Raw genomic sequence first — 22,298 nt, 5'->3', positions numbered from 1 at the left:
AAGTCTTCAAACAGAGGCTGGACAGACATCTGACTGGGATGATTTAGCGAATCCTGCTTTGAGCAGGGGGTTGGACCAGATGGCCCAGGAGGTCCCTTCCAACTGTACGATTCTATGATTCTATGACTCTTGGGCGCCGGCACTGGCACAGAGTCCCTCATAGTGCAATCAAGTGTTTCTGATGGTGGGGGTGCACACCTGCCGCCAGACACACCGGCGTACTATGAGGGGCCCAGTGCCAGTACCGACGCCCATGAGTGGGCCCCCTTGCTTGGGCAGGGCCCCAGCATTTGCAATCTTTACCTCTCCCTGCTCCTCCGCTGTGTAGTCTGGGCTGTCAAATCCTTCCCTGGGACTGCCACTACAAATTTTGTGAACTGATAGATGATGGTTAAGACGTAGCTATTCCCTGTCCTGCTGGCTGGGCTCTAGCTTCAGATGATCAATGGCTTCCATTTCTTATGGACGTTGACTCACAATGAGATGCAGTGGTGGTATATCATCAGCTTTCACAGTTTTCCTACTCACAGACGTGTGACATTCCTGCCCACATTTTTAAATGTTCCCTCTCATGCCAATCCAATAGAATCGCCTACAGCCTGTGGCTTCTGTCTTTTGCACTCCAAAGTTACCTGACAGATCATGATAGGCAGTGAGGACCATGTCTACATCTCTCCCTGTGATCAAAATTTGATGGAGATGAGTAACGGTGATGGGATCAACAGTACTGCGATACAGCAACCCTTTCTTCACAAAGAACTGTTTTCGCTGTCTCCACACGCAAAGTAATTGAGGGTCAGCATCGCCTCTGAGAATTCTCCCGGGAGTTTTTCCCCTGATTAGTAATTCCTAAATTTCTGCAATCACTCGACTTTATGTCTGTACTCTTATGCATCTCGTTTCCTCTTGCGGAGAGTCTGGACTGTCTTACTGAGACAGAAATATATATGAAGATTTAAAAATACCCCAACAGTGTATACTGGTGTACGCTTCAAAAACATTTCCTTTTTTCTACTTTTTAAATCGTTGTCTAATCCATACTGAGGCTGTGAGTGTCTTTGTCGGACTCCGGAAATAAACATGAAGATTTTAAACGTTTAAACTATGCTACTGTATATATACCTGTTATCCGGTGATACTGTACCCTTTCTTAACTTTCTGCAATCTTGTCGAATCCATACTGTGCCTGAGACTGTCTGAGTCTGCCTCCTGATTACAGATGAGTGGTGTTTGAGTGGAACTGTTTGCCAAGTTCAAATTCTAGCTGTTTTGGGCGGTGTTTGATCCGTTCGTCGAACTACAACACTTTGATTAAAATTCGGCTGTTCGAGTTTCCGTTCGAGAACGTTTCGTTAAACAAAAGCATATCTTTTTTTTCACATCAATAATGGTTTTCAATGATAATAGACAGTTTTAGGGCATAGTAGCGGTGTCTGGTAGCCAGCGGTGTAGTACACCTGTGAAGGAGCTACACGTGTGTGTTTCTAATAATTTTTTACCGCATATTGTCCTGAAAATCCTTTTGGGCCTAGTAACTGTTTGCTACTCAGCAGAGGAGCCCACCCGTGAATCGAGCTATGCCGCCTGTTTATAAAAGAACCACCAGTTTTTGACTGCATTTACACCACTTAATACTTTGGACCTAGTAACTGTGTATGCTACTCATCAGAGGAGCCCAGCTGTTAAGCAAGCTACAGAACATGTGGTTTGGACACTTAATTTTTTTTCGAGTGCCCATATACCCATCACACATCCTTCATCTCATAGTCCCATGCCCATATACCCATCATACATATCCTCCATCTCATAGTCCCGTGCCCATATACCCATCATACATAGCCACCATCCCATAGTCCCATGCCCATATACCCGTCATACATATCCTCCATCCCATAGTCCAGTGCCCATATACCCATCACACAGCCTCCATCCCATAGTCCCGTTCCCATATACCCCTCATACATATTCACGATCCCATAGGCCCGTGCCCATATACCCATCATACATATCCTCCATCCCATAGTCCCGTGCCCATATACCCATCATACATATCCACGATCCCATAGGCCCGTGCCCATATACCCATCATACATATCCTCCATCCCATAGTCGAGTGCCCATATACCCATCACACATCCTCCATCCCATAGTCCCATGCCCATATACCCATCATACATATTCGCCATCCCATAGTCGAGTACCCATATACCCATCACACATCCTTCCTCTCATAGTCCCATGCCCATATACCCATCATACATATCCTCCATCCCATAGTCCCGTGCCCATATACCCATCATACATAGCCGCCATCCCATAGTCCCGTGCCCATATACCTGTCATACATATCCTCCATCCCATAGTCCAGTGCCCATATACCCATCACACATCCTCCATCCCATAGTCCCGTGCCCATGTACCCGTCATACATATCCTCCATCCCATAGTCTAGTGCCCATATACCCATCACACATCCTCCATCCCATAGTCAACCATTATGACATCATAATGAGCGGCGGGGCTTGCAACCTGTGATGACATCAGCGTCGCCATGGCAACCATTATGACATCATAATGAGGGGCGGGGCTTAATACACACACACTTTTTCCCCATTATTTAGATAGGGGCAAAATTGTTTGGTGAATTGGAACGCACAGGGTTAAAATTTCACCTCACAACATAGCCTAGGACACGCTCGGGGTCCAGACGTGTGACTGTGCCAAATTTTGTGGCTGTAGCTGCGACGGTGCGGATGCTAATCCCGGACATACATACATACACACACTTACACTTGAGCTTTATATATTAGATTTTTACACTTTTTTTTTAAACTTTATTACAATGTCCCAGGGGGGACATAACTGTCATGTGACAGATCGCTGGTCTGTCACATCACATATCGTTGTGACAGATCAGCGATCTGTCACCGGCAGTGCTGCAGGCATGAGGAAGCCGGCACCCTGCAGGCCCCCGAAGGTCCCCGCCGCCATTTTGGATCCGGGGACCTGCAGGGAAGGAGGCCCCGCAGCAGCGCTGCACATTGCGCTGCTGCGGGGGTCTCAGGGAAGCATGGAGGGAGCCCCCTCCCTCCCGATGCTTCCCTAAATCCCCGGTATACTGCGATCATGTTTGATTGCAGTGTGCCAGGGGTTAATGCTGCGGTGGGGGGCTCAGGGAAGCACGGAGGGAGTCCCCTCCCTGCAGATGCTTCCCTTTAACCCCAGTACACCGCGATCGTGTTTGATCGCGGTGTGCAAGAGGTTAACGTGTCGGGGCGGTCCATGACTGCCCCTGACACATAGTGCCGGGTGTCAGCTGTGATAATCAGCTGACACCCGGCCGTGATCAGCTGCACTCCCCCCGTGAGTGCAGCTGATCGCTATGACATACTATCACGTCCCTGAGAATTAAGTCCCAGGGCACATGGACGGGATAGTACATCATATGGCAGAAAGGGGTTAATATAGTGCTTCTGGTGATGCATTTATCTATTGATGGTGTTTCTGGTGATGTATTCATTTACTGATGGTGGTTCTAGTGACCTTTTAATTTACTGATGATGGTTGTGATACCATTTTTATTTACTGTTGGTGGCTCTGGTAATGTATTAGGCTGTGTGCACTGCATCTGTGTCATCTAAATAGATGTCGCACAGATTTGCATCAAATCCGCAGTGTAGTGCACAGCCAATGCTAGTGAATGGGAAATTAGGGTTTGTTGTGCACATGCTGTGGAAAAATCCACGCAGATTTGCAGAGTTTTTTTTCCACAGCATGTCTATTCTTTTTGCGGATCTGCGGCGTTTCTGCACCCATTGACTTCCATTGAGTCAGGCACATCCGCAGCAAAACCGCAGATGTAAAAAAGATCAGCGGATTTGCTGCGGATGTGGGTGCTAGAAACGCTGCAGATCGGGAATGGGGAAGTTTGTGGGCGGAGACTGTGTGCGTGTCTGTGTGCGGGGGTCTGCGTGTAGTGTGTGTGTGTGTCTGTGTGTGTGCATGTGTCTGCGTGTGTCCCTGTGTGTGCGTGTCTGTGTAAGCAGCCATTGTCTGATGGGACTACTGCTCGCATCTGGCTATGAATGCTCACAGTGATAGCATTGCTGATGATGGGAAAGTAGTCCCATCAGACAATGCATGTGTTCAGTAGTAAAAAATACAAACAAACATGCAGTACATACATATACACAGATAGTACATACAGTACACACAACATATAACATGGAGTACGTACTCACCAATCACCTAGTCCCCGAAGCCCTCGATCTCCTGTAATAAAAATAATAAACCAACCTATACATTACCTTCCCATCGTAGTCCATTTAATATCGAGTGTCCCACGATGATCTCCTGTGTAGAACACTGACATTGGGTGATGTCAGTGCTCTACTGGGGCTCCCGCGATGAACTGACAGGTGGAGGTAATCCTTCGCATTCTATCCCTCCGCTGCCTGGAGAAAGGTCCCCTAACCCTAAGCCTAACCATAATTCTCATGCAGTATTGCTGTAAAGTGAGAGGATGAACTCAGGTAACCTCTTCAGTGATGCACTGCAGGAGCTATTGTCTCCTGTCATTGTATTGTGGGAGGCCCTATAGAGCAGTGACATCACCCGATGTCACTGTTCTATAGGGGAGAGCGTCACTGGACACTCGTTATTAAATGGACTACGTCAGAACAGGGATTATTTGTTTGTTTATTTTTTATTTTTTGCAGGAGATCGAGGGCGTCGCATGGATTAGGCGTCTAATAAATATGGCAAAATTGTGTAGTGTTTTATTTAATTAAAAGATTTTTTCTGGCTGTGTCTTTTTTTTAAACCCTTAAGAACTATAGGATTAGCAATGGATAAGTGTCTTATTGATGCCTCTCCATTACTAACCGGGCTTGATGTCACCTTACAATACAAAGGTGACATTAACTCCTTATTATCCCATATGCCACCGCTACAGGGCAGTGGGATCAGAGAGGCTAAGTGCTGGAATTGGCGCATCTTACACATGCGCCATTTCTGGGGTGGCTGGGGGCCAATAACCATGGTCCCTTACTAGGCTATGAATATCTGCCCCCAGTCGTCAGCTTTCCCTCTCTGGCACAGAAAATTGAGCAGGAGCCCACGCCATTTTTTTTCCCTTTTTTTTCAAAATTAAACATTGTTAATTAATAAACTTCAGCCTTGGTATTACAGTGGGGAAAAAAGTATTTAGTCAGCCACCAATTGTGCAAGTTCTCCCACTTAAAAAGATTAAAGAGACCTGTAATTGACATCATAGGTAGACCACAACTATGAGAGTCAAAATGAGAAAAAAAAAAATACAGAAAATCACTTTGTCTGATTTGGCAAGATTTTTTTTTGCAAATTATGGTGGAAAATAACTATTTGGTCATTAACAAAAGTTCATCTCAATATTTTGTTATATATCCTTTGTTGGCAATGACAGAGGTCAAGCTTTTTCTGTAAGTCTTCAGAAGGTTGGCACACATTGTTGGTGGTATGTTGGCCCATTACTCCATCCAGATTTCCTCTAGAGCAATGATGTTTTAAGCCTGTCACTGGGCAACACGGACTTTCAAAACCCTCCAAATGGCTAGGCCACTCCAGGACCTTCATATGCTTATTACGAAGCCACTCCTTCATTGCCCTGGCTCTGTGATTGGGATCATTATCATGCTGAAAGACCCATCCACATTTCATCTGCAATGCCCTTGTTGATTGAAGGAGGTTTGCACTCAAAATCTCACGATACATGACCCCATTCATTCTTTCATGTACACAGATCAGTCATCCTGGTTCCTTTGCAGAGAAACAGCCCCAAAGCATGATGTTGCCACCCCCTTGATGCACTGTAGGTATGGTGTTATTTGGATGCAACTCAGCATTCTGTCTCCTCCAAACACGATGAGTTTTGTTTCTACCAAACAGTTCTACTTTGGTTTCATCAGACCATATGACATTCTCCCATTACTCTTCTAGATAATTCAAATGCTCTCTAGCAAACTTCATATGGGCCCGGACATGTACTGGCTTAAGCAGGGGGACACGTCTGGCACTGCAGGATCTGAGTCACTGGCAGCGTACTTTGTTACGGTGGTCCCAGTTTTATGCAGGTCATTCACTAGGTCCCCCGTGTGATTCTGGGATTTTTGCTCACCGTTCTTGTGATCATTTTGACCCCATGGGGTGAGATCTTGTGTGGAGATCTATATATCTATCCATAGATCTATATATCTATAGATCTATGGATAGATATATCTATGGATAGATAGATATATCTATAGATAGATTGATAAACTGTATCTATGGATAGATAGATCTATAGATATAGATCTATCTATCGTTCTATCTATAGATCTATCTATCTTTCTATAGATCTATCTATCTATCTAAATAGAAAAGACAGCAGCACAAACTTGAGCAGATTTTGGGTGCAATACTTCCTGAGTAATGCGGTTGTCCAATGCAAAATATATATGCAAAAAAATCAAGCAGCACTCCAGTTCAAGGAAAAATTGTGGGCTTTAATCCAGCAGCAAGTGGTGCAATGTTTTGACCTCACAGCACGGTCTTTGTCAAGCAAAGACCGTGCTGTGAGGTTGAAACGTTGCACCACTTAGTTCTGGATTAAAGCCCCCAACTTTTCCTTGAACTGGAGTGCTGTTTGATTTTTTCCATCTATCTATCTATCTATCTATCTGTCTGAGTGTAATGTAAGGTAGTGCTTGTCATTAAGGTAGGGGACACTCGCTAGGCAGCCAAATAACCAGGTCCGGCACAGGTTTCTCATATAACTCCAACAGTCCATGCGGTTTATTAGGCATCATAAACCATGAACAGCAACAGAAAGTTCATATAAAACAGCATAGCGTCCATGACAGAGCTCTCCTCTGTTATCCCTTTGGTCACACAGGCTTTGTTACATCCACTACACAGGCTCTCTGGCCTCACAGTTATATCCACTCTTCGGGTTACCTTATAGCTGCTTCTCAGTGCAGGCGTTCATTCCCACTCCTGGGAACTCTCACACATGCAGCCATGATAGCATCCTCACATGCAGTCAGAAAGGCAGACATATCTTCCTCCGCACGAGACCTTCCATACGGACCAACCGGGTGCAAGCATTCACCCATGTGACCTACCCTGGCCACCTTATATGGTCCGTAGCCACACCCACCGGATCACATGGCTATGACCTCATCACAGGTCCTTCAATCATTCATACACATATACTTTACTATGGCGTTCTAGACACCCGCCCCTAGGTGGGTTTGTTGGTGATTGATCCCACCCATCTCACCAATCACCTGAAGACTTCTTCCTAACAGATTGGAACGAAAGATCAGCTCTGCTGATCAGCACATAATCCAGCCTTCATCCCAAGGCCACCCACCTTGGGATACATAAAGGTCATTTAGGACCCTGCTTCTGTTACCACTCTGGACATGGCTATCCATCCGTCCTGGGACACCCACACAGCGCCCCCTAGCGGACACAGTGGTCACTACACCACAGTAAACGTGCATTCTTCAATGGAGTATGCAAAATAAGAGGTTGGACAAAGAAATGACATCACAACTCTTTTACTTAAAATAATAGATCTTTATTTAGCTTACAAAAATGCATACAAATGCGCATGAAAAAAAAAAACACATCAAATCCGCATTTTCTGCCAAGAGATGCAGATTCTGTGCAGAAAATTCTGCAGGCAAATCTGCAACATGTACATACCCTTAGTGTACTGATGATGATTCTTGTGATGAATACTGCATCAGAACCATCATCACTATGAACCACTATCCATACAGGAATATGGCATCAGAACCACCTTGAGTTTTGCTGCAAACTGTATTTGTTGCACATCATGCGTATCACTTTATAATGGAGTCTATTTTGCTTCTGGGTCACCCTCCCAGGGCTGTGGGGTACTCAGTACCGGGCTGGTCCTTCAGAGGGGAAGGTCACAGCAGCGGTAACCCGGTCCGTGGCCCTGGGTGCCCATGTAAAAGGGGAATGAGTGGTTGAATAAAGTTTATGAATGATTCGTGACACCACCTTTGGTGTTCGGCAAAGAAGATGTTAAGCCGACGCTGCATGCAGATCATCTGGGACTGATGGTGTAGTGCAGCTATGATGTTGTAGCCCTCCACAGACAGGGCTGTAGTCCCAGGGCAGTGTAGATAAAGGGTTAGGAAGAAGGTGCAGTGTTTGGCACAGAGATGTAGCAGTGCGGAGGATGTTGCAGGAAGGAGGCAAGGACACAACAGGGTGCAGTTTCTTTACCTTTACTTGGCAAACGCAGTCCAGGGTCCTGGTTACAGATGGCACAGGAGCAGGCTAGTCTGGAAGCAACTCGGGTATCTCTCTATCAGATGGGTTGTGTAGTCTCCTTCCTAGCGCTGGCTTGAGGTACATGCAGTACATTGTTACACTGAAGTTCCTCCTTCTTATCTTCTCTTAGAACTACCTGATATGGCAGACAGCTGTAGCCCTCTATCTCTCTTGACTCACCAGTCGCTGTTGTGCCTCCGAGTCTTAGGTGGGAGTAGAGCATTTACAGCTTCCTACTCCTCTGGTTTCTGTTGCAGGACCTTCCGTATCCATACAACCGTGGAGACCAGGCTCCAGATCATGCGCTTTCTCTAGGAGGGAGCTCTCTGTACTCAGCTCAACCCCCAGCTTCTCTCCACACATCTACACACGTTGCCCTCCTCACACTAACTAACTATTTCCCCTCCTGGCCCTCAGAGCGCGCTTCTCCCCCAATCCTGGTTCAGAGCTCCCTCTGCTGGCCTGGAGTGGGAACGTGTTGCATGTCAATGATTAACTGCTAGAGAGACCCTTCCTTGCTTCCAAGCATGACATCACCCTCCCTGGAGGAAGGCAATGCCATTGTGGCGCCCATACTCCTGGGGGCGCCACACTTCCAATAAGATATTCACCAAATTCCGCACACCTTAATTGAAACCAAACAGCCCCCATTATAGTTAAGTAGTATTAGTTTCCATGACTGTCCTTGGTTTTGACATTTAAAATGTAGGATTTACACTCTGGTATCGTGTATATGGCCTGCAAGCAATTAATGATTCCATATCTAACACAGTCCCTGTTGAAAACACACTTCCTATTGAGTCTCACCATTAAAGTACACCACTTTTTTTTACTTTCGCTGGTATTTTTTGGTGATACAGGTGACAATTTTAGAGGAAGTGGTCATTAAAGTTTGTTACCTGACCCATCGGAGGGGGATGCAGGTGCGTAAGGCCTGGATCACACATCCGTTTTTAGACATCCGTCAAAAGCCGCCATTTTGCCAAAAAAACGGATCCGCTTTTTTTGGTGGATCCGTTTTTTTTCCCATAGACTTGCATTAGTGGCTAAAGCGGATCTGTCCAAAAAACGGATCCGTTAGCATCCGTTTGTGGCAAAACTGAAATGGATCCATTTTTTCACACTTTGTCGGACGTCAAAAAACGGATGTGTGAAACAGGCCTTAGGGGTTCTTTTAGTCTCTGGCCCATTCCTTTACATGGGTGCTGTGGGTTCACATGGGGGAGGGATGCCATTGGGTTGATCTGTCACGGGCACCAAAGTACCCTGTCGCTGCTCTGGTTGTAAGCATTTTGGAAGAGAGGAAAATGAGGCAACAATCTGACAGATGTCGACGGTGGTAAGAGCACCAGGTCAGGAATGCTGACTACACATAAAAAATATATAGTCATGTTTTATGTCTGAGAGCAAGGAGGTACAGTCAAAGTAGCATTAATATGTACAGTGGGGCAAAAAAGTATTTAGTCAGTCAGCAATAGTGCAAGTTCCACCACTTAAAAAGATGAGAGGCGTCTGTAATTTACATCATAGGTAGACCTCAACTATGGGAGATAAACTGAGAAAAAAAATCCAGAAAATCACATTGTCTGTTTTTTTTCATTTTATTTGCATATTATGGTGGAAAATAAGTATTTGGTCAGAAACAAAATTTCATCTCAATACTTTGTGATATATCCTTTGTTGGCAATGACAGAGGTCAAATGTTTTCGGTAAGTCTTCACAAGGTTGCCACACACTGTTGTTGGTATGTTGGCCCATTCCTCCATGCAGATCTCCTCTAGAGCAGTGATGTTTTTGGCTTTTCGCTTGGCAACACGGACTTTCAACTCCCTCCAAAGGTTTTCTATAGGGTTGAGATCTGGAGACTGGCTAGGCCACTCCAGGATCTTGAAATGCTTCTTACGAAGCCACTCCTTCGTTGCCCTGGCGGTGTGCTTTGGACCATTGTCATGTTGAAAGACCCAGCCACGTTTCATCTTCAATGCCCTTGCTGATGGAAGGAGGTTTGCACTCAAAATCTCACGATACATGGCCCCATTCATTCTTTCATGTACCCGGATCAGTCGTCCTGGCCCCTTTGCAGAGAAACAGCCCCAAAGCATGATGTTTCCACCACCATGCTTTACAGTAGGTATGGTGTTTGATGGATGCAACTCAGTATTCTTTTTCCTCCAAACACGACAAGTTGTGTTTCTACCAAACAGTTCCAGTTTGGTTTCATCAGACCATAGGACATTCTCCCAAAACTCCTCTGGATCATCCAAATGCTCTCTAGCAAACTTCAGACGGGCCCGGACATGTACAGGCTTAAGCAGTGGGACACGTCTGGCACTGCAGGATCTGAGTCCATGGTGGCGTAGTGTGTTACTTATGGTAGGCCTTGTTACATTGGTCCCAGCTCTCTGCAGTTCATTCACTAGGTCCCCCCCGCGTGGTTCTGGGATTTTTGCTCACCGTTCTTGTGATCATTCTGACCCCACGGGGTGGGATTTTGCGTGGAGCACCAGATCGAGGGAGATTATCAGTGGTCTTGTATGTTTTCCATTTTCTAATTATTGCTCCCACAGTTGATTTCTTCACTCCAAGCTGGTTGGCTATTGCAGATTCAGTCTTCCCAGCCTGGTGCAGGGCTACAATTTTGTTTCTGGTGTCCTTTGACAGCTCTTTGGTCTTCACCATAGTGGAGTTTGGAGTCAGACTGTTTGAGGGTGTGCACAGGTGTCTTTTTATACTGATAACAAGTTTAAACAGGTGCCATTACTACAGGTAATGAGTGGAGGAAAGAGGAGACTCTTAAAGAAGAAGTTACAGGTCTGTGAGAGCCAGAAATCTTGATTGCTTGTTTCTGACCAAATACTTATTTTCCACCATAATATGCAAATAAAATGAAAAAAAAACAGACAATGTGATTTTCTGGATTTTTTTTTCTCAGTTTGTCTCCCATAGTTGAGGTCTACCTATGATGTAAATTACAGACGCCTCTCATCTTTTTAAGTGGTGGAACTTGCACTATTGCTGACTGACTAAATACTTTTTTGCCCCACTGTATGTCAGGACCCAGGTTGTCCCAATAATACACAGCCACTGCTGACCTGTTTTCTTCCCATAACACATGAAGGTGCCATCTCTTTTGTAGGTGCAAACCCTACAGTCTACATAATATGAAAGATTTTGTGATTCAGCAACACCATTCAAAATCTGTGAGGCACATAAAAGGGTTATCCAGTATTTTTTTAAACTAGCTCTAGGAAAGGCCATCAATATTAGATTGGTTGGGGTAAACTCTAAATACATATCCAATCCACTTCTCTATTTTGCACATAACAATAGTTACATAATTGTGACAAAGTCACTGTCAAAGTACTGGAGGGGAGATATGTTTCTCTGACGCTACTAGCGTCAGTCAAACCTGGAAGTTTGCTCCAGCACAATAAGTGCTGAGAGGGGTGAATCAGCCATTTTAAGGGCTAGGTTTTTAAGTGAACAACTGAACAGCATGTGAGTGGCTGTTCACCATATCTGATTCCCAGGGTGGTGTTTAGAAGCTAAATACTCCAGAGTGGTACTCATGTTTACAGTAAACTGAACTGTGAGTTTTTGGTAGTTCTGAGCGGGTGAATCCCTGCAGCCATACAGACTGTATACCATTTTGTTTTGGTTTCCTGGTTTGCTCGAAGGGCCGTGTTTATTTTCACTTTGCACTGGTTTATGCACATGTATATAATAAACCAGTGGAAAATTTAAATAGACAGTGTTCCTGTGTCTACCTCCAAGTACAGCCGAGTGAGCCGATCTACCACACAATCCACAGTTCTGCACATAACATAGTCCACTGTTCTGCACATAACACTTACAGAATCCACAGTGCTGCACATAGCACGCAATCCACTGTTCTGCACATACTGCTTACACAATCCACTGTCCTGCATATAACAATACTAACACAATCCACTGTTCACTGTTCTGCATGTAACTGTACTACCACAATCCACTGTTCTGCACACAACACTTACACAATCCACCGTTCTGTACATAATAATACTAACACAATCCACTGTTCTGCACATAACACCTACACAATTCACTGATCTGCACATAACAATTAGGCTAGTTAAAACCCATCAAATGCAATCCTATGGGATTCCGCAGTTGCTGTGCCAATGCTGCGGATTTTTCTGCTGCGGAATCGCATTGCGGAAAAATCCGCAGCATGTCCATTAATTTTGCGGAATTGCGGCGATTCCGCCGCCATAGGATTGCATAGAAGCGCTCACTTTACGCATGTGACTATGCCCACCATGCGTAAAGTGAGCGTTTCATATGTGGATGGTACCCAGGGTCTGGAGGAGAGGAGACTCTCCTCCATGCCCTGGGTACCATATTCCTGTTAAAAATAGAATTAAAATAAAAAATAGGGTTATACTTACCCTCTGCTGTTCTTTTGGGGAACAAGAAGCCACTTAGCTTTTCCAGATCCTTTGTGCTACCAGTAATGTCGAAGCCCCCTATATTTCCATTAACAGAAGATGAACCTGAGTTAGGATTTGATTTTGTTTGTGGAATGATTTGAAGCTTTTATTGGAAACATTTTACATAACGTTTAGGATCACATTTATCCGACGCTGACCACTTATTTTGGGTTTTCCATCTAAATCTCCGAGTGACGTGACGGATGAAACCCCTGAGGGATCCATTCACTATACTGAGGCAGCAGAGTTACTCTGGACTCTGTCTGGCCTCTGTTCAGCGGTGTCCATTTCAAAAGTGCACAAAACTGTGGCCAACGGCACTTTTATGTAATCCTAAAAAGACTGACACCGGTGGATCATATTGACTCCATCTGTCTCATTATTGGGAATCTTCCGCCAGAGGTTCTGTCTGAATCATGTATTTCAGAGATTTACATGAAAATCCTGGTGTAAGCGCTCAACGCAGAGCGCATGATAAATGTAAGTCTTACTGCAATCTTTGGGAAACAGAATGAAAAAATCAACAGCATGTGAAGAATTGTTTTTATTTATTTTTTATGCTGTTCCTCATGTGGAACAAGTGATTAGGTGACTTTATTCTTCAGGTCGGTGCGATTACAGCGATACCAGATTTTTGTTTGGTTTTATGTTTGGCTGTGGTCACTAAAAGACGCTTTTTACTGCGAAAACTAGTTTTTGTGTCACCATATTTTGATAGCTATAATTTTTCTTATTTCGGTCAACAGAATCATGTGAGGGCTTATTTTTGGCGAGACGAGCTGACTAGAGTTGAGCGACAAGGGTCGGATCGGGTTTCATGAAACAAAATTTGAGTCGGATGAAACTGGTCCGACTAGGGCAAAAAAAGTCGGACTTTCGTCCGAAACCCGACCCAATGCAAGTCAATGGGGCATAAAAGTCGGCATTGAGTGGATGAATGCCATCCGCTAGTAAAATTGGTAAGGCAGCTTTAGTCTTTGGGTCAGTGCAATTACAGCGATACCGGATTTGTATCTTTTTTTGTTTTGGCGCTTTTACACAAAAATTATTTTATAGAAAAAATAATTATTTTTGCATCACTTTATTCTGTAAGCTATAACTTTATTTTTCTGCTGATGGAGCTGTATGGTGGCTTGTTTTTTTGCGGGACAAAATGACGTTTTCAGCGGTACCATTTTTATTTACTTCCTGTTGATTGCGTTTTATTGCACTTTTTGTTCGGTGGTAATAAATGATGACAATGCATTTTTTTGCATAGTTTTTTGTTTATTTTTTTAAGGGGTTAACTAGTAGGACAGTTTTATAGAGCGGGTCGTTATGGATGCGGCAGTACCAAATGTGTACTTTTATTGTTTTTTTATTTACATAAATGTATTTATTTTTAACATTTTTATTTATTTATTTTTTATTTGGGGATTTTTAAGCCCTTACTGCCATTGGACGTTATAGTACGTCCAATGGCAGTACCCTTGCTTTTATGAGGGCTCCGGCGGTGAGCCCACATCAAAGCCGGGACATGTCCGCTGTTTTGAACAGCTGACATGTGCCCGCAATAGGTGCAGGTGGAATCGCGATCCACCCGCGCCTATTAACTAGCATCACTAGATCTGAGCATCGCCTCTATGTAGCAGAGCCGATCAAGCTATGGCAGCTTCTAGCCTCCCATGGAGGCTATTGAAGCATGCCAAAAGTTAAAAAAAAAAAAATGTTTTTAAAAATATGAAAAAAATAAAATAAAAGTTTTAATCACCCCCCCTTCGCCCCATTCAAAATAAAACAATTTAAAAAAAATCACACATACACATATTAGGTATCACCGCATTCAGAATTGCCAAAATCTATCAATAAAAAAAAGGTTTAACCAGATTGCTAAACGGCGTAGCGAGAAAAAAATCAAAATGCCAGAATTGTTTTTTTTGGTCGCCACGACATTGCATTAAAATGCAATAACGGGCGATCAAAAGAACGTGTCTGCAGAAAATTAGTATAATTAAAAACGTCAACTCCGCTTGCAAAAAATAAGCCCTCACCCAACCTGAAATCACGAAAAGTGGAGACGCTACTGGTCTTGGAAAATGGCACAATTTTTTTTTTTTTTAGCAAATTTGCATTTTTTTTTCACTACTTAGATAGAAAATAAAAAAGAACCTAAACATGTTTGTTGTCTATGAATTTGTAATGACCTGGAGAATCATAATGGCAGGTCAGTTTTAGCATTTAGTGAACCTAGCAAAAACGCCAAACAAAAAACAAGTGTGGGATTGCACTTTTTTTGCAATTTCTTCGCACTTGGAATTTTTTTTCTCGTTTTCGAGTATACGACATGGTGAAACCAATGAAGTTGTTCAAAAGTACAACTCGTCCCGCAAAAAATAAGCCCTCACAAGGCCATCTTGACGAAAATATTTTTACAGGGACACATGACCATTTTCTCCACGACCGAGAAAAATGGTCCTATTACTTATTGATCAGAGTTTGAGTTACATTGATCAGGGTTTGATTCAGGCTGTGTGCCCACGTTGCATTTTTTAAGCGTTTTTGATGCGTTTTTCAGGGTCAAACCGCATCAAAAACGCTTAAAGGAAGCATCCCATTCATTTTAATGCATTTTGGCCTTTTTGTGCCAATAGATGCGTTTTTTACCGCTAAGAAAACGCTTAGCGGTAAAAAACACAGCATGTTCATTAATTTCCGCTTAGGTCCGCGTTTTTGGCTATTTCCTATAGCCCAGAAGACGCGCGGAAAAAAATGCATCAAAAACGCGCGTTTTTTTCCGCAAAAATCGCGTGTTTTTTTCCGCGCGTTTTCTGAGATGGAGACCCATTTCCTGAGCGTTTAAAAACGCTTACGTGGGCACATAGCCTTAGGGTAATATTCTTTTTTCTCCACGTCTAAGAAAAACTGATAAGTTTCTTCTCTTCCAATCTGTCCATGAAAATCAGACTGTACTTGGATGTCATGTGAGTGTAGTCTGATTTTTTTATGGACCCATAGACTTGCATTGCCAATTTTGATCTGACAATAGGATCAAAATTGGGCATGTCCCTGATTTTTCTGTGGACCACTCTGTCTGAAGAAAAAAAATTGGCCATGTGCACAGCCCCATAAAATATCATAGGTACAAGTGCTATTCATGAAAACAACAGGTAGCACTTGTCCAAGTAATTTGGTCATGTGCACGAACCCTTAGGCTGGAGTCACACTAACCTGCACAAAATACGGTCAGTATTTTACATGCGTAATACGGATGACAGACCCCTAATTAGTGCTCCGTATGTCATCCGTAATCAAGGTGTGGTCGCGTATTTTGCGCATGTCAGCATCCGTATGTAATCCATATGGCATCCGTATGGCGAGATTTTCTCGCAGGCTTGCAAAATGGACATATAATGGAGCCCTATGACAGGGTTTCTAAAGACACCTGGTGCGTATTTCTCGCAAGTCACATGTGTGGTCCGTGTGTAATCTGTATTTTTTACGCACCCATAGACTTGCATTGGCGTATTACGGCCGTAGTACGCTGACAATCGCAGCATGCTGCGAGTGGCACGGAGCGTAGGATACTGAGGAGAAATATATGCCTGGTGCGAGTGACCCCATAGAAAATCATTGGTCCGTGTCTAATGCGTGCTTTTTGCGCCTCTCACTCTCCCGTATTCCTCGCCAGTGTGACTCCGGCCTTAAAGTGTTGCGCAAGTGTGGATCAGTAAAAACAATGAGAGGGATATGTCACAGAAGCACCACGATCTCTCTCACAGCTGACTGGCCGCAATTAAGTAAAACATAAAAGCAAAACAGTTTTACCCCTTAACTACTGCTATGACCATTTTTATTCTAAAGATCATTTTGGAAAGCCCTTAATAAACCAAAAAGCAGAGAGTGAATTATTCTATAAATTCTACTCAAACAGAGAATTCTGACACTGCCATGAGAAATAATGAATGAAATCAGCAGCTCCACTCATCTAATGTGTGTGTGAATGTCTTTTTGGGGGGCTATTTATAGTAGAATTTATAACCAATAAATGCATGGACCGTAAAACACATAACAATAAGCGATAGTCTAAGTGAATAAATTAGTAAAAATAGAGAAATTGTTATAACCGTGTTCTATTTCCAATACATTCTACCATTCAGAAAGCCAAATAAAGATTAGGTGCTTTACAAATTACCATATTGAATTTCTTGCATTGATTTCTGTACCAATTCAAGCCTATATGAGTTTTGTGAACTACATACTGACTGATCCTATTTTTTAGGCTTTTGCATGTGGTAAAAATAGAAACTTCAATTAAAAAAATTATTTCACAATAATACCTATTCTAAACTTATTTATTTGCATTATTAAATGTTTTCTTTTAATTTCAGGAATTCGTAATGATTGTCGTGTTCGGTTTGGAATATATTATTCGAATATGGTCTGCTGGTTGCTGCTGTCGCTATCGAGGATGGCAGGGAAGGTTAAGATATGCCCGAAAACCATTTTGCGTAATAGGTAAGCATGTTCATTTTATAGGTATGGCACAAATGATTAAGGAAGAGTTCCAGTTGTTGACTTAAAGGGAATATTCAGGATTTGTACTATTTTTTGATATGGGGCTAAGTACTAACAGGCAAATTTTTGCTAACAACCTGTCAGGCTATGTGCACATGTAGTTTGGAGAGCTGCGGATTTTTCAGCGCGGATTTGTAAAAATCCGCAGGTCAAAAGTCCTGCGGTTTACCTGCGGATTAGCCTGTGGTTTAGCCATGCGGTTTCACACCTCACAATGGATAAGGTGTGAAACCACAGCAGAATCCGCACAAAGAATTGACATGCTGCGGATTGTAACCCGCAGCAAATCCGCGCGGGTTACGCAGCGTGTGCACATAGCCTTAGTTCTGTCCTGTGCTGATCTCTGCTGCCTCAATGTGGTCATGGTCCGCTTTTGACAGCAATTCTGCGCCGTCTGCTGATGTCACGTAGACAGAACAGTATCTTCTCTTCCATTCTGCCCTGCTGACTGTGACTCTTTGACAATATCATGCTGATTGACAACTGGCTCCCCACTGCCAAAACCTAAACTTAAACCTATACTAAAACCTGGAAGACAAGAAGCTGTTCTCTTGACGAGTGGTGTATTGAAGCAGCAGAATCACTGGGAGAAATTGTCCCTTTGCAGAACATGCTAGTAGTTAACTAGTACCTGAATGTTACTTCTGAGCCCCATGCACAAAAATAATAAAAGTCCTGGGTAACCCCTTTAATGGATAAAGTATTGTGACAGGATCACTGGCGCCGTATATGAGTGGAGATATGTGTCACAAAGGTTATTATCTTGCGTGATGTGAAACCCATACTTTTTCTCCAGCATGATACATGCTGAGAGTAAATGAGTAATTGTCAAGGGCCTGGTTATCATGGTGAGTGGGTCAGAGATGGGCGGGACTCCTACTCACCATATTTCCACCTCAAGGGTGTGGTTGGAGCGAGTTAAATGTCCAGCCACTGTTTTTTTTCTGTCTGTGCTGTTTTGGAGGAAGGAAGCCTCCAGACTAGAGTTGCGCGAAACGGGTCGGTCAAATTCATAAGTCACCGACTTTCACTGAAGTCGAGTTTCTTGAAACGAAACCCGACCATAGCGTGAGGTTGGCCACGAGGTCGGCAACCAGAGCGCCAAAGTCGCGTTTCAAATGATGCTTCCAGCGCCCTTTTTCAGCCAATGATGGAGGACGCACACTGTGGGCAATGCGATGACATGGGCATCGGTCACCACCATCTTTGAGAAGGGCATGCAAGTGATTGGCTTGCTTTGTGTGGCGTCACAGGGGCTATGAAAGGGCGTGCACGCCAACCGCCATCTTACTTCTGCTGATAGTAGCATTAGGGAGAGCTGCTGATGATGATTCTGAATAAGGGAGAGCGTTAGGTGGGGAAGAAGAACAAAAAAACTGCTTCTGCTGGTAGCGATTTTCACTGTACAACACTACAGTTTGTGTGCAGTGACAGGGGAGGCTATATTTTTTGTGCATCAGCTCTGTTGGTTATTAGGCTGCCTTATAAGGCTCCCTGATAGCTGCATTGCTGTTTGCACACTGCTGTGCAAACTGCTTTTTTAAAAGCAAAAATACTTTTCTTCCTCATTTCTGCACAGTTACCAAGCGTTCATTTTTCCACACTTTTGTGTGCAGCAGTCCTGCTTATTAGGCTGCCTGCTGCCATACTTGGACTACTTGGACTGAGAGCATCATTGTCAGCCTCCTAAAATCTCTAGGGAGCTTCCAATTCTCCCCAATACTATATACACACCTAGTACTTTGTCATACACCAGCCAATTTCAGCCTGTTACATTGAGGTGTAATCTATAGTGGGCCTGAGATAATAGTTCAGCCTCCTAAAATCTCTAGGGAGATTCAAATTCTCCACAATACTATATACACCTTGTACCTTGTCATACACCAGCCAATTTCAGCCTGTTAAATTGAGGTGTAATCTATATTGGGCCTGAGATAATAGTTCAGCCTCCTAAAATCTCTAGGGAGATTCAAATTCTCCCCAATACTATATACACCTTGTACCTTGTTTTACAGTACCATATAGCTGGTGGTATTTTGGGTACATTTTTCCAAAAATGAGGAAGTATGGTGGAAGAGGCCGTGGAAGTGGGCGGGGGTTGCCAGCTGGTACTGATGGTGGTGGGGGTGGTAGTGCATCTGCTGGTAGTGGCAAAAGCACAATAGCACCTAAGGCAGGAGGTGTTGAGCCTGTGTCATTGTCTGGCTCCACAAGGACTCGAAGGCTCCCTTTTCTGGGAGTAGGTAAACCACTTTTAAAGCTGGAACTTCAGGAACAAGTTTTGTCTTACATTGCTGACACAGCCTCCAGCTCTATCGCCTCCTCTTCTGAAGTTTCAAAAAATAAAAGCACTGAGTCGTCAGTGGAGGCTCCTGGTCAGGAACAACACCTTTCCTTGTGTCCTTCACCCCTACCAAAAGTGAAGGATGCGGCAGGCCACACTACAGATTACTCCATGGAGCTCTTTTCACATACCATGCCTGGGTTATCAAGTCAAATCGTGAATTCCCCAGTCCAAGATGAATCTGACATGGCGTGCACTGATGCACAGCCACTGCTAGATTTTTCTGCTGGTACATTCACTCAGAGCACTACATTGTCCTGAGCATTCCCCAAGAGGGCACTTACAAGATTAAAGTATATGGCGCTGGCTTCCCCGTCGCCCCAACGCACGTTTCGCTTCTTCATCAGGCGTTGGGGCGACGGGGAAGCCAGCGCCATATATTTTAATCTTGTAAGTGCCCTCTTGGGGAATGTCTTTTTAGTCACACACCACTTTTTGGGATTATGAGGTATTTACTAATAGTGTAGCGATACAATTTGGGCACTTAAGCTCTATATAAAATAGTAGATAGGCTATGCCTGTTTCCATTATGGAAAGATCCTATTAGTCCTGATAAGTTTATATGGATTTAATCCCAATGTGTTTATTGACATTTTAGTATAGCATATATATGATGTCTCTCCGTGATATACTATTTAGTATTTCTTATAGTACTTTATGAATGTATGCTAATTTGGGCAATTGTGCAATATTGGCTCCCTGTTTTGGATAGCAGTGTCCTTGTCAATTCTTGTTTCATTATATACTGTATGGTATGCTATTGAATTTAATAAAATTTGTAATTTTTGGCAATTTATACTTTTTTCTTGTGGTTTATGAATTATACTCAGTTGTGCCTCCTGGCACACACTCTGATCCTGTGCTCTGTCTTATACTCAGTTGTACCTCCTGGCACACGCTCTGATCCTGTGCTCAGTCTTGTGCTCAGTTGTGCCTCCTGGCACATGCTCCGATCCTGTACTCTGTTATACCTCCTGGAACACCTGCTGCCTAACTCAGTACTCTGATGTGCTCCTTTGCACGTGTCCTGCTTTGCTCACACCCCGACATGCTGGTCGCTGCATGCCATATGTGCTCTCGTGTATCCGTCTTGCACTATCTTGTAGCTAACGCACTCCCTTTTACACGCCTTATGTTCCCGAGTACTCTCTGTGCCTCTGTACACTCACCCTGTTCCGTCCTGTACACCACGTGTCCCTGTGTCCATGCTTTACACGTTCCTGCAGACACACTCACTCGTGTCTCCTGTGAGCCGGCCACCTGGTGTCAGCAGTCGTGGTACCTTACCCCCCTTGGGCTTGCCCCTGACACTCCCTGTATAGGGGGTGGTCCTCACTAGGTCAGCTCGCCCTGAACGGGTTGGTGCCATGATACAGAGGGTCCACTCCAGGAGTCATCACAGTATAATCAGGTCTTGGACCCGCTGGTACCACGGCTCCCGTCCGAAAGGAGCTGGTGTTCCTCCGGGAAAACCAGACTAGGATTATGTCATTTCTTAAGTCCATGGAGTCCCGTTTATCTGCCTTTCAGTCCTCTGACCCTGGGAATGCTTCCCAGTTGGCCAGCCTCCAGCAAGAACTCACGCAGCAACGAGACACCCAGGCCCATATCCTCAACTATATGGCGTCGGTAGATAATCGGCTCCTTTCCATACAATCCGTTTCTGCCCAGTCCTCGGCCCCGCACCCGCTGCCGCGCTTATGCAAGCCACCCCGATATAGCGGTGACCCTAAGTTTTGTCGAGGATTTTTGAACCAATGCCGGTTACATTTTGAGCTTTTACCGCAGCACTATCCCAACGAGCATGCCAAAATTGCATTTATTGTTTACCACTTAGAAGGGGAGGCATTAGCATGGGTGAATCCCCTCTGGGAACACAATGATCCACACATCTCTCAGCTTTCCACCTTTTTGGACACCTTCCGCAAGGTGTTCGACGAGCCGGGTCGTCTGGCTTCTACCACCGAGTCCCTCTTTAACCTCCATCAGGGTACCCTATCGGTGGGACAGTATGACATCCGTTTACGAACCTTGTCCTCCGAACTCGCTTGGAACAACGAGGCCCTTGTAGGGATCTTTTGGCGTGGTCTGTCCGGTCGGATCAAAGATGAACTGGCAGGTCGGGATACTCCCACCTCTTTAGAGGATCTGATCTCTCTGGCGACACGCATAGACCTGCGGTTCCAGGAGCGTGCCCGTGAATCAGCCAGAGAGAGAAGGCCTTCTTGTCTCCCGTCGACTACCCACAGACCTCTCCACTCGCGCCCCGTGCCTTCTGCGACCTCCGTCTCAGAGCCTATGGAGGTGGACCGTTGCAAGTCGGCCGAACAGCGTCTCGAGGAGAGGTTTACTCTTGGTCTCTTCCTTTACTGTGGGAGTTCCTCTCATCTCCTTCATTCCTGTCCCAAGAAGCCGGGAAACTTCTCCACCTAGGATTGTTAGGAGAGGCCTCCCTAGGTGTATGTGACTCCTCTCCCTCCCTGGTCGTGTCCGTTTTACTGAATCTCGGTACCAAGCGTTATTCATAGGAGGCTTTTCTAGATTCTGGCGCGGCTGGGAATTTTATCACACTCGAGGCGGTTAAAAATGACCGGATTCCTGTC

At 44.4% G+C, this 22,298-nt stretch overlaps 1 protein-coding gene across 2 annotated transcripts in view; it reads left to right on the top strand.

The window, feature by feature from the left end:
* The window catches only part of KCNQ5 (potassium voltage-gated channel subfamily Q member 5), a 1,056,555-nt gene that overhangs the window by 726,764 nt on the left and 307,493 nt on the right, over positions 1 to 22,298 (top strand). For both annotated transcript variants that reach the window (XM_073569339.1, XM_073569340.1), the window contains exon 3: positions 17,165 to 17,291. In XM_073569339.1, the coding sequence (XP_073425440.1) occupies positions 17,165 to 17,291 (127 nt within the window). The remainder of the gene's footprint in view (positions 1 to 17,164; positions 17,292 to 22,298) is intronic.

This window comes from Dendrobates tinctorius, unplaced genomic scaffold (genome assembly GCF_039654945.1).
Source record: "Dendrobates tinctorius isolate UK_male_01 unplaced genomic scaffold, ASM3965494v1 ptg000024l, whole genome shotgun sequence".
NCBI classification, from domain to species: domain Eukaryota; kingdom Metazoa; phylum Chordata; class Amphibia; order Anura; family Dendrobatidae; genus Dendrobates; species Dendrobates tinctorius.
Note: the sequence above shows the minus strand (reverse complement) of the source record. Positions and strands in the feature narration are given on the sequence as shown.